The sequence below is a fragment of the Anastrepha obliqua genome, chromosome 3 (genome assembly GCF_027943255.1).
Source record: "Anastrepha obliqua isolate idAnaObli1 chromosome 3, idAnaObli1_1.0, whole genome shotgun sequence".
Lineage (NCBI taxonomy): Eukaryota > Metazoa > Arthropoda > Insecta > Diptera > Tephritidae > Anastrepha > Anastrepha obliqua.
Genome location: NC_072894.1, coordinates 65,185,320 through 65,200,281, shown reverse-complemented (window position 1 = coordinate 65,200,281; position 14,962 = coordinate 65,185,320). Strand labels below are relative to the sequence as shown.

Sequence of the window (14,962 nt, the reverse complement as noted above, 5' to 3'; positions counted from 1 at the left end):
AAGTGTTTCTGAAAATCTCCTACTAATTCTCCAAAAAAAGAAAAAAACGAATGTTGCATCATACAACCATTCATCTAATTAGTATACCGAACACAAACTTGAGTGGACTTGTAATTTGTTTCAATCACATCTACACCTTATACTAATAGTGTTTTAACATCTGTCAATTTCTGTCAAAGTCAATCTGTTTTGACTTTTTCGCCTTCTCATGTGGGTTGACTTGCTGTCTTAACATTTAATTTTCAAAATGGCATCAAGTAAATCAGATCACTGTATTCGCGCATTCAAATAGCGCAGTGATATGTAAATTGAGTTGTCACACTACAAAATTTGGTAAGGAATATATGTGTTAACAATGAAATTCACGGTTTCCCCCTGACATTTACATATATTTTACATAACAGATCTTTTTTATATAGGCATAGATGTGAGCCTGCTCAGCTGGAGAACGTATGTAAATACTATTTATGTTTTCGTTACGTTTTAAGTATATCTGGCCGTATGTGGCAACTCTTATTTACATTGGTGTTTGTGCTACAAAAATGCAGCTGTGCAGTGATTTCTTTTATTATTTTAGACATTCGGCTTTCTGGTTGCTTTTCTTCCCATATTCGCGTTCCTCGTTGTTGTTTTTGTCGTTATGTTGCCTTTGCTTTTAAGCATAGCGCCTTTAGCCATCAAGCAAAGCAAGTGAAAGTCAAAAACAAAAAATGAGTTTTTTGACGTGGCACGCAAGTTTATTACTATCGGTATTTTTCTTAATTTGTTTCCTCACATATACTGCGACCAACAATGCCGAAACGCAGGAAATCCACAAGCCTTGGTATGAGAAGCTACCAGCGGTAGCCATGGATTACAAGGTACACATCGATGCTGGTAAAGAGGACTGCTACTATCAGTATGTGCAGGCGGGTGCCACATTTTACGTTTCATTTAGTGTGAGTACAATAGTTCTTTTTGTTTGGATTAAGAAATGCAGTAAATATGTGTATTATGGATATTTTCTTAGGTTGTGCGTGGAGGTGATGGCATGGCTGGGTTTGCTGTACGTAATCCCCAGAATCAGATAGTGAAACCATATCAATGGCAAGCCACTGCAGATTATACAGATCAAGTCTCTCCTGGAGGCTATTACTCCGTGTGCATTGATAATCAGTTCTCCCGTTTTGCTGGCAAGTTGGTAAACATTTATATCACGGTTGTGAAGTATGATGCATGGGACAAATATGCGAAAGAAATTGAAGAGCTACAGTTGAATTTGCAGAATTTCACAGTGAGTATTATATAATAAGGAATGGTTCTACACGTCGCGAAGCCTACAAATCGCATGAACCGGTTTAATTGTTGTCATGAATATGCAGTATCGCAAATCAGTAATGCTAAAAAGCGTATTATTTTGTAATATTTGTGCAACGTATCAAAAAATTTATGCCGGGAAATAATCTTTGCCTTGACTGATCTTGGTACATTTACCTTTATATAAAATTGTTCTCTATAGGTTACCCTCGGCACCGTGGAGCGAAACATTAACGATATGCTGTCATACCAATCCTATAGTCGAAATCGCGAAGCCCGTGATTATGCATTGCTAATTGATAACAACGGTTACATACAAACATTTTCCCTATGCCAAATTCTGGTTATCATCCTAGCATGCTCTGTACAGGTTTGTATCAATTATTAGTTCTAATTCAAACAATTTCTTAAATATTTCACAACATTTTTATTTGATAGGTATTCTTCGTGCGAAAACTCTTTGATGTGAAGATATCATCCAAAACACGCATTTGAATTTTGCAGTACTAGCACTTGATGCATTTTCTACTTGTAAATTTAATCACTTTTGAGACCTTGAGTGGGTGAACTAAGAACAAACATAACAACCATGGAAAATTACATACATTTTATATGCAAGCAAGAGTAATTTTTTCTGCCAATTTTTAAGCTCAACATTTCCATATTTTGCACTTAAAATGTTCCAATATGCCTGGCATTAATATTTAGATTGAGAAAAGGAAATGAATAGACTTGTTTAGATATTCTTTTGAAATTTATACTAACGTGCTCTTTTTGGCAGTTTATCACATAATTAATTATGTACTATATCATACGTATATCTCAATATGTATGTATGTAAGCGTGAATGAGTGTATTTTTGTAAAATAAAAAAGTTGAACAAAAAGAAAGTTAACGGAAGAATTACTGTACATGTGCTCCTTTTTTCTTCTGGCTGGCTGACGGATTTGTAAATTGCCACAACAATAAACACAACGTTCCTGACAGTCGGAACAACCCGGATATACTTTATATCCGGCCAAGGACTGTCACCTCAGGAGCACTCCCCGCGACAACAACAACAACCCGTAAACGACATTCATCGCCACTTTATAACTCTCCCCTTCGAAATGTCATGAACAGAATTTACAACAGAGTTTCACGATACCACGGCAGTCGGTTCTATGTTACTGGAACGACCCGGATTTATATCGGGCCAAAGACTGTCACTCTAGCAGCATTCCCCGTACATGCATTGGGGAATGTTTATGCTGCTACAACAATAACAACAAGGAGTTTCAGTTACAATTACGTGTTGAATGCTGTCTAAGTTAAACTTCTACATATACTCGGCATTTGAAGGTACCCACATGACACCAAACATCTCGTTCCCACGACAGTCGGTTTTACGTTACTGGAACGACCCGGATTTGCTTCACTTCAGAAGCATTCCCCATATTCCGCCTCATTTTCAGCACATATTCAGCATACTTAAAGCGTGAAAATAAAAATATATTCATAATAGTTTATATCTCTAAAGTTATGATATCATTTACCATTTAAGGAAGATTCCGTTGTTGTTGTTGTAGCAGCAAAAACAATCCCCATACATATATGGGGAATGTTGCTGAAGTGACAGTCCTTGACCGGATATAAATCTGGTCGTTCCGGTAACGTAGAATTGACTGTCGTGGGAACGTGGGAGATTCCGTAATTCCATCTGCCGTTCAGTGGGAGCATTGAACCCGTATTTCTCCATTTGAATAATACCATCAATGCGTACACCCCACATCGGAAGGTAATCTTGGCTTAAGCACCTTTTAAGGATTCATGCACAAATCTGTACTAGAAAACGTATTTGTTTTTGCGGAAAGTCAAAGTAAAAAAAATTTAAATATTCATAGAAGTAACTGGTTTAGGTTGGTGTTATTGTTGTAGCAGCAAAAAAATTCCCCATACATACTATATACGGGGAATGTTGCAGTCCTTGGCCGGATATAAATTGGGTCGTTCCGGTTATGTAGAACCGACTGCCTTGGGAACGGTTTAATTTATTTGCTTTATATTATTATGAGAGATTGCAAATAATATTTTAGGCAAAAGGATCAGAGGCCTTTAGAAAATTCAAAGTTACATTTGGATACGGCGAATTTTCAAAATTAGAAACATCGTTAATATTTAAATTTTTAATAAAATTGTTTTAATCCGCCGGCCCTCATGGAGCTAGAAATGCAACACATATATTTATGTAGGTATTTTCGAAATATTGGGTGTTTTTTTAAGAGCTTGAGAACTTAAAATGATAATACAAAACATAAATATTGTTGGAATGAATTTGTTTATTATAACTTCATGGCATGTCTGATCCTGGAGTGGTCTGTCTGTTTTGTCTAGGATCTCGTCCACGTAGTTGAGCAAGTGCCTCCTGATGTGCCTGAGAGGTGGCTCAGGCTCCAGCAGGTGTCTGCATGGGTGAGACCTACGGTGACACCCTAGCAGAAACTGCTTGCTGAGCAGTTTGTTATGCTCCTTTATAGGAAGCATATGAGCCTCGTCATGCAGGTGTTGTATTGGGGATATCAGGAGACATCCTGTCGCGGTCCTAATAGCAGTATTTTGGCAGTTCTGGAGCTTCGTCCACTGCGTATCAATGGTTCCGGGCGACCAGACAGGCGCAGCATAGTTAAGAACCGGTCGGCCTATTGCTTTGAAAGTCGACAGCAACATTTCTTTGTTTTTGCCCCAAGTGCTGCCGGCAAGCGACTTGAGGACCTTGTTGTGATTCTGTACTCTCGTTGTAATAGCGGTTGTGTGCGCGGAGAAGGAGAGTAAGCTGTCAAAGGTGACTCCCAATATTCTGGGCTTGTTTACCGTCGGTATTGGGGTATCATCGACGTGTACCTGAAGTTGCAGCTTGACCTCCTTTGTCCAGGTGGTAAAAAGGGTCCCCGTGGATTTAGTGGGAGAAAGTTTTAGGTTTCTCGCAGTGAAGAAGCGAGAAAGGAGGGCGAGGTAGTCGTTTACTTTGGTGCATAGGCCATCAATGTCATTGGTCGACGCCATTATCGTGCAGTCGTCGGCGTATGAGACCAGTGAGACTCCCTCTGGTGGAAATTAAAGAAATTAAAAAGCAAGGGTGAAAGGACACCACCCTGCGGTACTCCCTGCTTTATTTTTCTCTGTTTTGACGTTTGGTCTCGAAATATCAACCACGAGTGACGACCACTCAGGTAGTTCGCGGTCCACCTCTTCAGCCCTGGCGGGGGTGTCGACCAACAAATCTTATCGTATGGCTTGGCAGTGGTGGCTTGAGTATTGCAATAAATCGATTGTTAAGCGCGTTGTGTGGCAAGTTGACACAAACTCCTTGCTCAACTAAATTCGATATAGTAGAATTTGCAGAATACTACAAGCAACGACTTGCTTAAAAAATGCCGGATGGTACAAGTATCTGCCAACTTAGAAAATAAAATGTGACCAATATCTCAATTTTTTTATATTTATAAAAATCGTATGAAAAAACCCTGAAATGTTCAAAAATCTGAACTAAACTATTTAGTGGTCCGCTTTGCGATGAAGCAGTCATTTACTAAGGTTGTTTGAAAAATCCGGCAAAGTCAGAGAGATGGCACTAGTCACTTGTCAGTGGTTTTTCGAGACCAAATCTCTAAACAGAGGAAGATAAAGCAAGGTATTCCGAAGTGTGGTGTCCTTTCACCCTTGCTGCTCAACTTCTATATATCGAAGTGGGAGTGTCTCTGGCCTCCTACGCAAACGATTGCATGATAATGGCGTCGGGCAATGCCATTGATGGCCTGTGCGACAAAGTGAACGATTACCTCAGTTTTTGCTAGGGTGCACCTGCTTGAGCCAGAGCTACCTCCCAGGCACGTCAGGAGTCACCTCTTTAATTACGCCGACGAGATTCAGGACAAAACGGACAGACAACTACTGGACCGGACCGTGCTTAGGCAGACAATAAACGACATTCATCGGGAGACCCTTACCACCTTTTTAAGCATCCGACTCTCGAACGCCGTAATCGGAGTCCAACCACCACCTACAGCAGATGAAGAGCTTCAGTTTGTCCGTGAGAGCCGCGTAACCTCGGCACAATTACGTTCTGGATATTGTAGCACGTAAAGCTCCTACTTATCAGAATTAACCCCGACATATCATACATACATTGTACAGCAAGTGACTCATGACTCTAACCATCTTTCCACATGCCCCACCAAACCCACTAATTTAACACCCCTCTCCCTCTGGATCCAATCTGTCGAAACAGCAAGTTTCCTGGGTATACCTTTAGATGACAGACGCCCGGTGATTTACACTACATTGGCAGGGTTTAGTATTGCTGCTACAACAACAACAGATGACACTACTGACGCACATAGAGGTTATGTAGGTATAGTTAGTAGCATCTCTCGGAAGAACACACACCGAATTTCGCCAGATCAGTAAATTTCTTTGCGTTTTGGCTTCGTTTGAATCGAGAAAGTCGAGTGATTCTCTTCCAAAACGCTGGTGCGTTGTATTACGCCTCAGTAGTTGTAAAATTAGTGGAAATAGAGTTTCACAACCCCCTTATTCTCCAAACTTGGCTTCTTTGGATCCCTCGGATTACTCTTTGTTTCACTGACAGTTTTAAGCTGTTTTCGAAACTACTTTCTTATGTGCAGCTTTTTCGTGGCAGAAATACACTCGCAGGCTTGCCATGGCCGGCCGAAGGGTGACAGCTGCTGGAAAAACTTATTCTATTATTTGATGTTCATGCACGGAGAATCGAACCTACAGACGCCCGAATGGTAGTCACGTACCAACCCATTCGGCTGTGGAGGCCCCAAACAACTAAGTTGTTTTTATTTATGCAGGCATTTTTCAAACAACCCTCGTACTAGAGTTTTCAGGTACTAAGATGCGGCGTAAAGACCTCGAAAAAATCGTTTATTGAAATTTTGTTGTCCAGACTGACGTACTTCTTTAGTCAGAGGAATATCACTACCGGAAAACAGTAATGTTTTTCAAGCAGAAGTTTTCGCCATTTTGCTGTTGGGAAGGATACCTAAATATCTTTCCGTTAGTCAAGCTGCGATCAAAGCTCTGTCGTCGCCATGTTGCAGCTCTCTTCTGGTCAACTCCTGTAAGAAGGAGATCAAACGTCTTGAATGTTCAGGAAACATTTCTCTTATCTGCGTTTCAGGGCATTGAGGGGAATGAAATTGCCGATGCTCTTGCCAGCAAAGGGTCGACAGAACCGGTTTCGGTTGTCCCCATTTCAGGCATCGGTGCACCCTTGACCGTTTTAAAAGGGAAGCTGCAAAATTTGTTTCTTAAAAAAGCCTAATACAGATGCAGTTCTATCTTATCGTGTGCTATCTCAAAACCACTTTCGTCTCAGTATGATGGAAACAGGCCGCTTAAAGTGCTGGATATCCCCCGCCATTTAATTTCCAAGATCTTATCGGTGATCACTGGTAACTGGGTGATCGGAACTCATGCGGTTAAGCGTGGTCTTCCGTGCAATCCCCATTGCAGAAGCTATGAGGGGATCCCGCAGAGAAAGAGACTGTTGAACACTTTCTTCACAAATACCGGAGTTTGGTGGCTAGAAAAAGATTGTTGAGCACTTTCTTTGCAAATGTCGGAGTCCGATGGCTAGACGCTTGAGGTTCCTTAGTGTGGCTTTTGAGGATAGCCTGACGCGATCCTCCAGCCTAGATCCCGTGCCTCTGCTCCGCTACATCAACAGCACTGGATAGCTGTAGATGGGTTTTCTTCCTTTAAGTTTTGAAATTTTTCGAAGGTAGTGGTCTGCATTACAGTATCAAAACGGCACTCTAGAGCTACTTATAGTGTACCCGAGGTACGCTCGCCATCTAACCTACCTACCTGTGCTGCAGCATATAACCGTTATATGGACAAAATTATAATACCTTTGTGCACAAGTGCGCGGGTATAAACAGAAAATGTTGCTTCCCCAATTTTCAAAAAGTTTAGTACGGTGCCTACAGTTAACTTAAGTACAGTGCCTCTGCATAATGTTCATGAATTTGATTTATGCTGGACTAACGAAACATATTTATTTATTGCAACGATTACATAACTGTGAGTTTTTAACAAACCTTTCCGTATGTATTTGTTATAGTTTGAATATAAATCTTGTTGCTCATAATTCCGAGTAAATGCGTTCATATACAGTATTTAAAGGATTCTCACGAAATCTCATTGACGCACTGCTGATTTTATGTGCTACCATTACCGAACCTGAAAAGCTTTAAAAAATAACTACAACAACCATAAAGGTATGGCGGAGAAGTCCTAACATCACCAGGCCATTGCTTGCAGTTTCATTCCTGCACCCTGACCGCCGAAGTGTGATGCGCGTAAAGTGCGTAAACTCCGCCCACAATGAAGAGATAAAAACAAAATTGTGGTTATGGAAGTTGCAAATGTATATGTGAATACTTGTGTGTTTGTGTCTGTATACATGTATGTGTAAGTGTTTTGTTGCTCATCCGTTCGTTGGCTAGCAAGCAATTTTGTCCGCTTATCAACGCTGCGTAGCGCATGCGCTCATTCAAATAATGAACAAATATAAGTTCAGCCATTTGAGAATACATAGTATGTACATACATATACATGCATTTACGTATACACGTACGTATGTGTACAAATATGTGTGCAGAGGGTTAACATCCATCGCATCCTTACAAGGATGGAATAGCAACAAAAAGTAAAAATAGGAAAGGAAGAGCAGCAACAACTGTGGTTTCTGGTTGCGATAATCTCGCCGGTGGTAACTGCTGCCACAGTGGCAGTGGCAGTGCCATCTGCTGCGACTCTGAAAGCAAAAGCAGAGACGACATCAGCAAGTGCGGCAAGTTGTGGGAGGAGTATATTGCACCGCAAATGCTTGGACGAAAGCGCACACAGCTTTTAATATTCACATTAGTTTGCGTGTCTGTGTGTGATGTGCTAGTGTGTGCGTGGCAAGTTAGACGCCATCTTAAAACGAAATGGATGATCTACTTATGGTTACATAAATGCAACCGTTGTTTGTACGCTTGTAGGCCTCATATGTATGTTTGTATGCGTGTAAGTATTTATTTATATGCACCGTTATAGTTTTGCGTTAGTGGCTCGAATGCGCGTAAGGCAACATAAGCGGTGCATTATGACCAAATAATGCGCTTTTGCTGCTTTGCAACGTGTCGCAGGAAGCATACTAAAGCATACAACACCACCGTCAACAACAACAACAACAGAAAAAATACATACCTATATGTAATACAGAAAAAAGAAGAAACAGAAACAGATGGTAGCAGCAGCGGTAGCGAAGTGCAAAAATATATTCAACACAACCGCCGCTGTGGCCCTAATGATGTAAATTATGTTATTTTGCGGTTGAATCTCACTGACGACAACAGGCCCAAAGCAGCGCTGCAGCAGCGACAATCAGCATTTGGTGTGGAGAGGAAGAAGTCAGAGCAGCAGCAGAGGAAGCCACATCCACATCCACATCCCCAGCTGCAACCGCAACCGCAGATGCAGCGACCGCAAATCCTCTGAAGACCTTAATACGTATAAATACTCAAACCTAAAATAAAGAAACTACAAACCATACAAAAACAAAAAAAAACTGAGTGAACTGGTGAGCGAATGTTGTTGCGCGTTGAAATCCAGGACGAGTTGAAGCAAATAAATAACTTATAGTGTATGGCAGTCGCATAGTGTCGCACGAACGGACAGCGCGCCAGTAAGACAATTATCATTAGACGACTGCTTGTACTAACAGGCCAAAACAAATTACAACAATTGCGGTTATACATTGACAATTACATGTACTCTATATATGTGCAGAAGTATGCACGAAGCCAACGCCAATAAATATGCAACGCGTCACATAAACTTGTACAATGAAATAAAAGTATGGTAAACAAATGGCTCCTGGCCATTAGTGTGAGAAAATAAGCAACGAATAGGCAGCGTAAAAATTTCACCGCCGTTTTCCACGTTTGACAGTTCATGTATCAATACGGATAGTAGGTGGACATTTTCAATTGAATTTGGCGGCTAGCAGCGCAAATATTTTGAACGCGACGTGACGTGTATGGGTATTTTGGCAATTACTGCAGCCGAGGTGTGAACAAAAGGAAAATTATTGCTGTGAAAATTTGCTAAAACTCTATTTAAAGAATTAGTGCAAAAATTTGCCAGTTTAAGGCTGCTTGTTGCTCGTTATCGCTTGCGTCCGGTATCCAACCAAAACTCTTTCGTGCGACTGTCGATCTGTGTTGCAGTAGTTTTTCGGTCATTGCCATTTACGATTTTTGATTTCCTCGAGACGATGCTGCCAAATTCGCGCGCCTTTACGCTTATGTGTGTGTATTAGTGTACGTCCAAACTCCTTTCTGTCCGCCATTATGTTTTGTTTACGGAAATAATTAATATTTAAAGTGAAATTCAAAACAAAAACAAAAAACGAAAAACAGTGAAAATCAACTGAAATAATATTGCACGGCTGTATCAGTATTTTTTGACCAAAATTCGCGGAACTTGTCAGCTGGCAACAAATACTCGCTGGTATCAACAAAAACATACACACATACATACATGCATGCACATATAGATTTCTGTGTAAATATGCAAGTGTTGATATTTGTGAAAACTATTTTTAACAGCTGTTTTGCGTTGCATTGAAATTTTCTACATCCGCTAAAGTTAAATCGAAAGTGGCGGCGGTAGTTGAAAAGCTGCACTGCTAGTTACGTATACGCACTGTTGAATGAGAATCTTGTGACTTATCTGCAATTATTATACTCACTTAGCCAAATTAACTAGTAGAAAAGAGAAATATTGATACTACAAGTGCTTAAAAAGGTTTATAAAAGATGCAAAAACAAAAATCTACCAACAATGCTTCACAGCTAATGCCAGTTAAAGATTCGAAATAATTGTTTTTAAGTGTAATCAGTGGAGTACAGCCAACTGCTATAAAAATTGAAAATACAACTAAAATTTTTAATGCTACTTACTAAGAAACCCTCTAAAAACTACCATAAAAAATATACAGTAAATTAACATTTGTGTTTGAATGTACATATTTTTCTTCATCAAATCGTGTAATACAAATTAAGCCAATATTAGGTAAAGTAAAATCAGGCAGCATATTCCCAATAAAAAATCGCACTTCAAGGGGAATATTAACTAAACCAAAATTGCATTTTACTCATTTCATCATTTATTAAAATTTTAAATTTTACGGAAGCAAAAACTGAGTTTCAAAGCATATGTATATAACACTTTGAAATCAGATAATAAATAAAAACGTTAAGAAGTAGACACAAGGATGGTTATTTTTATGCCATGGCTAGAGCGCTAATTTTTATGACTCTAAAACCTTTTCGTAAATCAAATTACCCTTTTTCTGCGAACCATCTCAGAATTTATGAAAAATAAACATGTTTTTTTTTGTTGTAACTGCATAAGATTAATCTTAAATGTTAGGGCAATGCTGCTGAGGTGACAGTCCTTGACCTGATACAAATCCGAGCCGCGCCAGCACTGCCGTGGTCACAAATAGTAATGCAACCAATATTTTTTTAACAAAAATACAAACTCAAACACTTTTAGAAAGCATATAACTAGAAATGGGCAAAACACGTCATTTTCCACGAGATAGACTGTGAAACGGGGTTTCGTGCAAGAAAATTAGTAGCTTTGAGAGCGAATTACATAATATTTGCGATCGTAAATTTTTTACAAGCGTGAATTTGCGTGAGCTCAATTTTTCAGTCAATCACAAGATTTTCAAACAAGCTAAAGACTTATCACACAGCTACAAATCTATCCCTCACCGACGAAGGTGCAGTAGCAGGTACAAATGACAAAGGTACTCGGAATGGCTAGACATGTCTACGCCTATTTCAAGTATAAGTCTGCACAATAGAAAGATGCGCTCATATTAACCTTGAACGCAACTATAACAACAGCAGCAAAGTTAGTCTTACTGATTGGCAATCCGTACAGGCAGCAATCAAGGCTCTCAATTCTTTCCAGGTTACATCAAAACTGTTGCTGGAATGTCTTGATAAAGTGCTGAATATCTTAAGTCAGAACAGGTCAGGCACATATCCTATGAGTTCCAGGGCGCATAGGAATTACTGGAAATGAGATGGTAGATAAGTAAGCCCCGAAAAAAGCGACTTCCCTAGGAAATGGTAACTTTTCCTCACTTATTTGTGAGGGAAGTAGAGGAAGGACAAAGAAGATCATACTGGGACAATTTACCGGGTTTATCGCAATGAGAATTAATGATAAGTTGTTTTGATTATATGGAATTAAAAAAGAATAATTTTAGAATCACCCAATGCATAGTTGATTAAACCATTATCCTAGGCCGGTTGGAAGCCACTTGTGATACCACACGAATTCTTCTATGTGTACTCTACCGTTTTCTCTCTAAGCCATTATGTGGCCTTTAAAAAGCTGGCTTTTCTAGCTAGTTAGAGGTTCGCAACATCCGCAATGTTGTCTAGAAAAGCGAGACGGAACAAACTCAATCGTCTTCTACACAGAACCATGCACCCGCATAGGAGGTGTTCGACTGTTTCTGTCTCTTCTATATCCTGACAGCTTCAAAAATAGTCATTGGATGGTGCCCCTAATCTGCAAGCCTGTCTTCCTATTAGGCAGTTCCCAGATAGGACGCTTATTACGACTCTTAGACCCTTCTACTTAATTTCTCAGTAGACTCCTAGTGCTATCCATGCTCCGTTCGGGCCACGTTTGCTTACTAATAGCGCAGGTATTTAACTGATCCCAGCTGGAATTAGCAAAATACAATCATCATCTTACTAACATGAGAATATAGTACTTATGGTGTATACTCCAGTGGACCTAGCAGGCTCCACAGGGACGAAGATGAAACTTTCAAATATGTGCTGACGTGGTGTCCAGCGTACGGAATAAACCCCTGGTTAAACATAGTTTACCAGAGGATGAATTGAATCTCAATAAAATTGGACAAATAAAATTTATTGAGAAAGCACTCTGAATCAAAGCAGGGACACAATAGGTCTCTCAAGTCGTAGTGCTGAACCCCCTTATAATAATAATAATACAGACTTGCCACTTCTAAAAAGCATTTCAAGGTAAATTTTAAACATACGATCTAGCCTTGCAACTAGGCAAGGGTTTTTAAAAACGTATATAGTCTTGATGGAAGCCTTGATAGAAGATTATTTTTAAGCGAAAATGTGAAATAATGTCATTTTATATAAAAATATCTCTTGCCATAACATAGAAACTATTTGAGTTTTTACCTAACTATTGCTTGAACAGTTTCCATAGGGTTGGCATCAAGCGACTGTGAAGGCTTATCCAACATTCCAATCCCATTTTGATGTTTTCACTCTATACACCTTTGGCTTATGCTTGAGCTTCTTGCCTTCTCGTAAAATAAAAAGTTGGCTAATTTTTCAAAACATCATCGCGGCTGAAGTTAGTAATGCTTGTGGTATATTTAATTCACCAAACTGCTCTCAAGTCAGCGGTAAACACAATTAAACGGCCAAATCCTTTTTCGGAAGAGCAGTCCCAAACATTAACTTCAACTGGATACTGAATAGTTCGTTGAAGTTGTCGATTATCAGTACACCACAAAAAAAAAAAAAAAAATATGCAACTATTCGCCTAAATTCGTCCGTGAATATTACATTTGCCCAATTCCGTTCTGATTTTGCTTAGCCCATATGAGTATTTTTTCAAGGTGTGATAAAGAGGGAAGTGGCTTTTTCAAAGTGCTTGAGACTTTGAGGTTTTCTGCACGTAAACGTTTTCGAATGTGTCTCTGGATGTTTTAGCTCTATATTTCCCTAAAACTGTTTCAGCTTCACGCAACGATAAGTTCGGATTTGTCCAAAGAAATCAATTATCTTCTGATCTTGTTTTGCAGAGGTATTTTTTTCTCGGCCTCGTTCGGGGAAGTTGCCAACGTTTTTAACTTCGGTATATCTTTGCACCCGCGGCCGCCGTAGCCGAATGGGTTGGGGTGTGAGTACCATTCGGATTTCAAAGAGAGATCGTTGGTTCGAATCTCGGTAAAGCACCAAAATTAAGAAAAACATTTTCCTAATAACGGTCGCCATGAAAAAGCTCCTCATAAAAAATATTTGCCGTTCGGAGTCGGCTCGAAACTGTAGGTCCCTCCATTTGTGGAACAACATCAAGACGCACACCACAAATAGGAGAAGGAGCTCGGCCAAACACCCAAAAAGGGAGTACGCGCCAATTATATATATAGGTACCTTTGCACCCATTTATTTATGAACATCCTCGACTTTTACAAATATTTTGCTACAGATGCATGTGACATTTTTGGAGCTTTAGGGTAAGCACATAGGAACTCTGCTTCAAATCGCTTTTCATATGCGGACTTCGTTTAAATACAACGTAAGCTTCCTACATTTCTCACAAAATTAAAAAAATGGAGCAACGCGTTTTGCGATAAGGATAGGCTTACATTACTGCCTTTACTTTTTTTTCTGTAATGTAGCTCTAAGTTTGAATTTTGCCGGTCCCCTTCTATTAGACAGACAGTATATTCTATATTGAAGGCATTGCTTCCGTAAGATTCGTAGGAATACCGACTCTTTTATGCATGACATTTTACAATTAGGAGTATTCACACCGAGCTCGTTACTTGGCAGTTTTAAGTATATTTTGCTTTTGTCCTTCCAAGCAAAGCGCTTAAGCTCCAAGGAACGAAGCGCCGTGGCGGCAAGTTTAGCAAATCGACTGGTAGTTAGCAAAATAATAATCAGCTGAAGATCAGGCACGAAGATTAATTGTATTATAATACTTTATAAAAAAGTGAAAGAAAAAAAGTAAATGACTAATTTTTGTGGTAAAAATTTTGTGGGATTGAATAGAAAATGTGCACTGTTAGGTGAATTTTTACACAATTAGTTGAGATATACAAATTTCTTTAACTTCAATCAAAGAAACTTTCTTCGCAGCGCTTTTAATTAATTTATTAATATTTTTTTTTTCTCGCTTTATTTCGGAATTTTTTGTTGTTTGTTTTGAATTGTCTTTGTATATAATGAAAATACTGTAAATTGGGGGATCTTTACCAAACTAACAGAAATAATTCAATAAGGTCGTTCACAGCAAAACATATTTATCGAAGAGCCAACTAATAAACTGTCAAAGCAACGAAATTTGTGTGAGTACCTTTATATTTTGTTGCCTTTCCAGTTTGGTGCTAATGGAATTGAAGTTATTTTTCGAAAGAAAGTCCAGGATTTCATTGATTCTTTGCGTTTTGCTCAATTTATTTAGTCTGCTTTGGTAACCGCTGTAGTCTAGTGGATTGGTGCGAGACTTATATACATATATACATAATTGTCGCGTACACCTTTTTTGGGTGTTTGGCCGAGCTCTTCCTCCTATTTGAGTCTTAATGTTGTTCCACAAATGGAGCTTTTTCATGGCAGAAATACACCCGGAGGTTTGCCATTGCCTGCCGGGGGCTGACCGCTATTAGAAAAATGTTTTTCTTAATTTTGGTGTTTCACCGAGATTCGAACCGACGTTCTCTATGTGAATTTCGAATGGTAATCAAGCACCAACCAATTTGGCTACGGCGGCCGCCGTTCAGAATTTAGAGAGAACGTAG

At 39.4% G+C, this 14,962-nt stretch overlaps 1 protein-coding gene across 1 annotated transcript; it reads left to right on the top strand.

Moving 5' to 3' along the window:
• Window positions 1-577: 577 nt before the first annotated feature.
• LOC129240917 (transmembrane emp24 domain-containing protein B-like) lies at window positions 578-2,081 on the top strand. Its single transcript, XM_054876989.1, has 4 exons — window positions 578-938; window positions 1,010-1,273; window positions 1,499-1,666; window positions 1,735-2,081. Exons 1-4 carry the CDS (start codon window positions 711-713, stop codon window positions 1,789-1,791), a joined length of 717 nt encoding a protein of 238 aa, XP_054732964.1. The 5' UTR covers window positions 578-710; the 3' UTR covers window positions 1,792-2,081.
• Window positions 2,082-14,962: the final 12,881 nt, after the last annotated feature.

Bases quoted from the DNA above. Each gene is read 5' to 3' on its own strand.
- LOC129240917 (XM_054876989.1), top strand. From the start codon at position 711: ATGAGTTTTTTGACGTGGCACGCAAGTTTATTACTATCGGTATTTTTC. The intron at 1,274-1,498 runs GTGAGTATTATA...TGTTCTCTATAG, and splicing joins TGAATTTGCAGAATTTCACA to GTTACCCTCGGCACCGTGGA. The intron at 1,667-1,734 runs GTTTGTATCAAT...TTTATTTGATAG, and splicing joins TCCTAGCATGCTCTGTACAG to GTATTCTTCGTGCGAAAACT.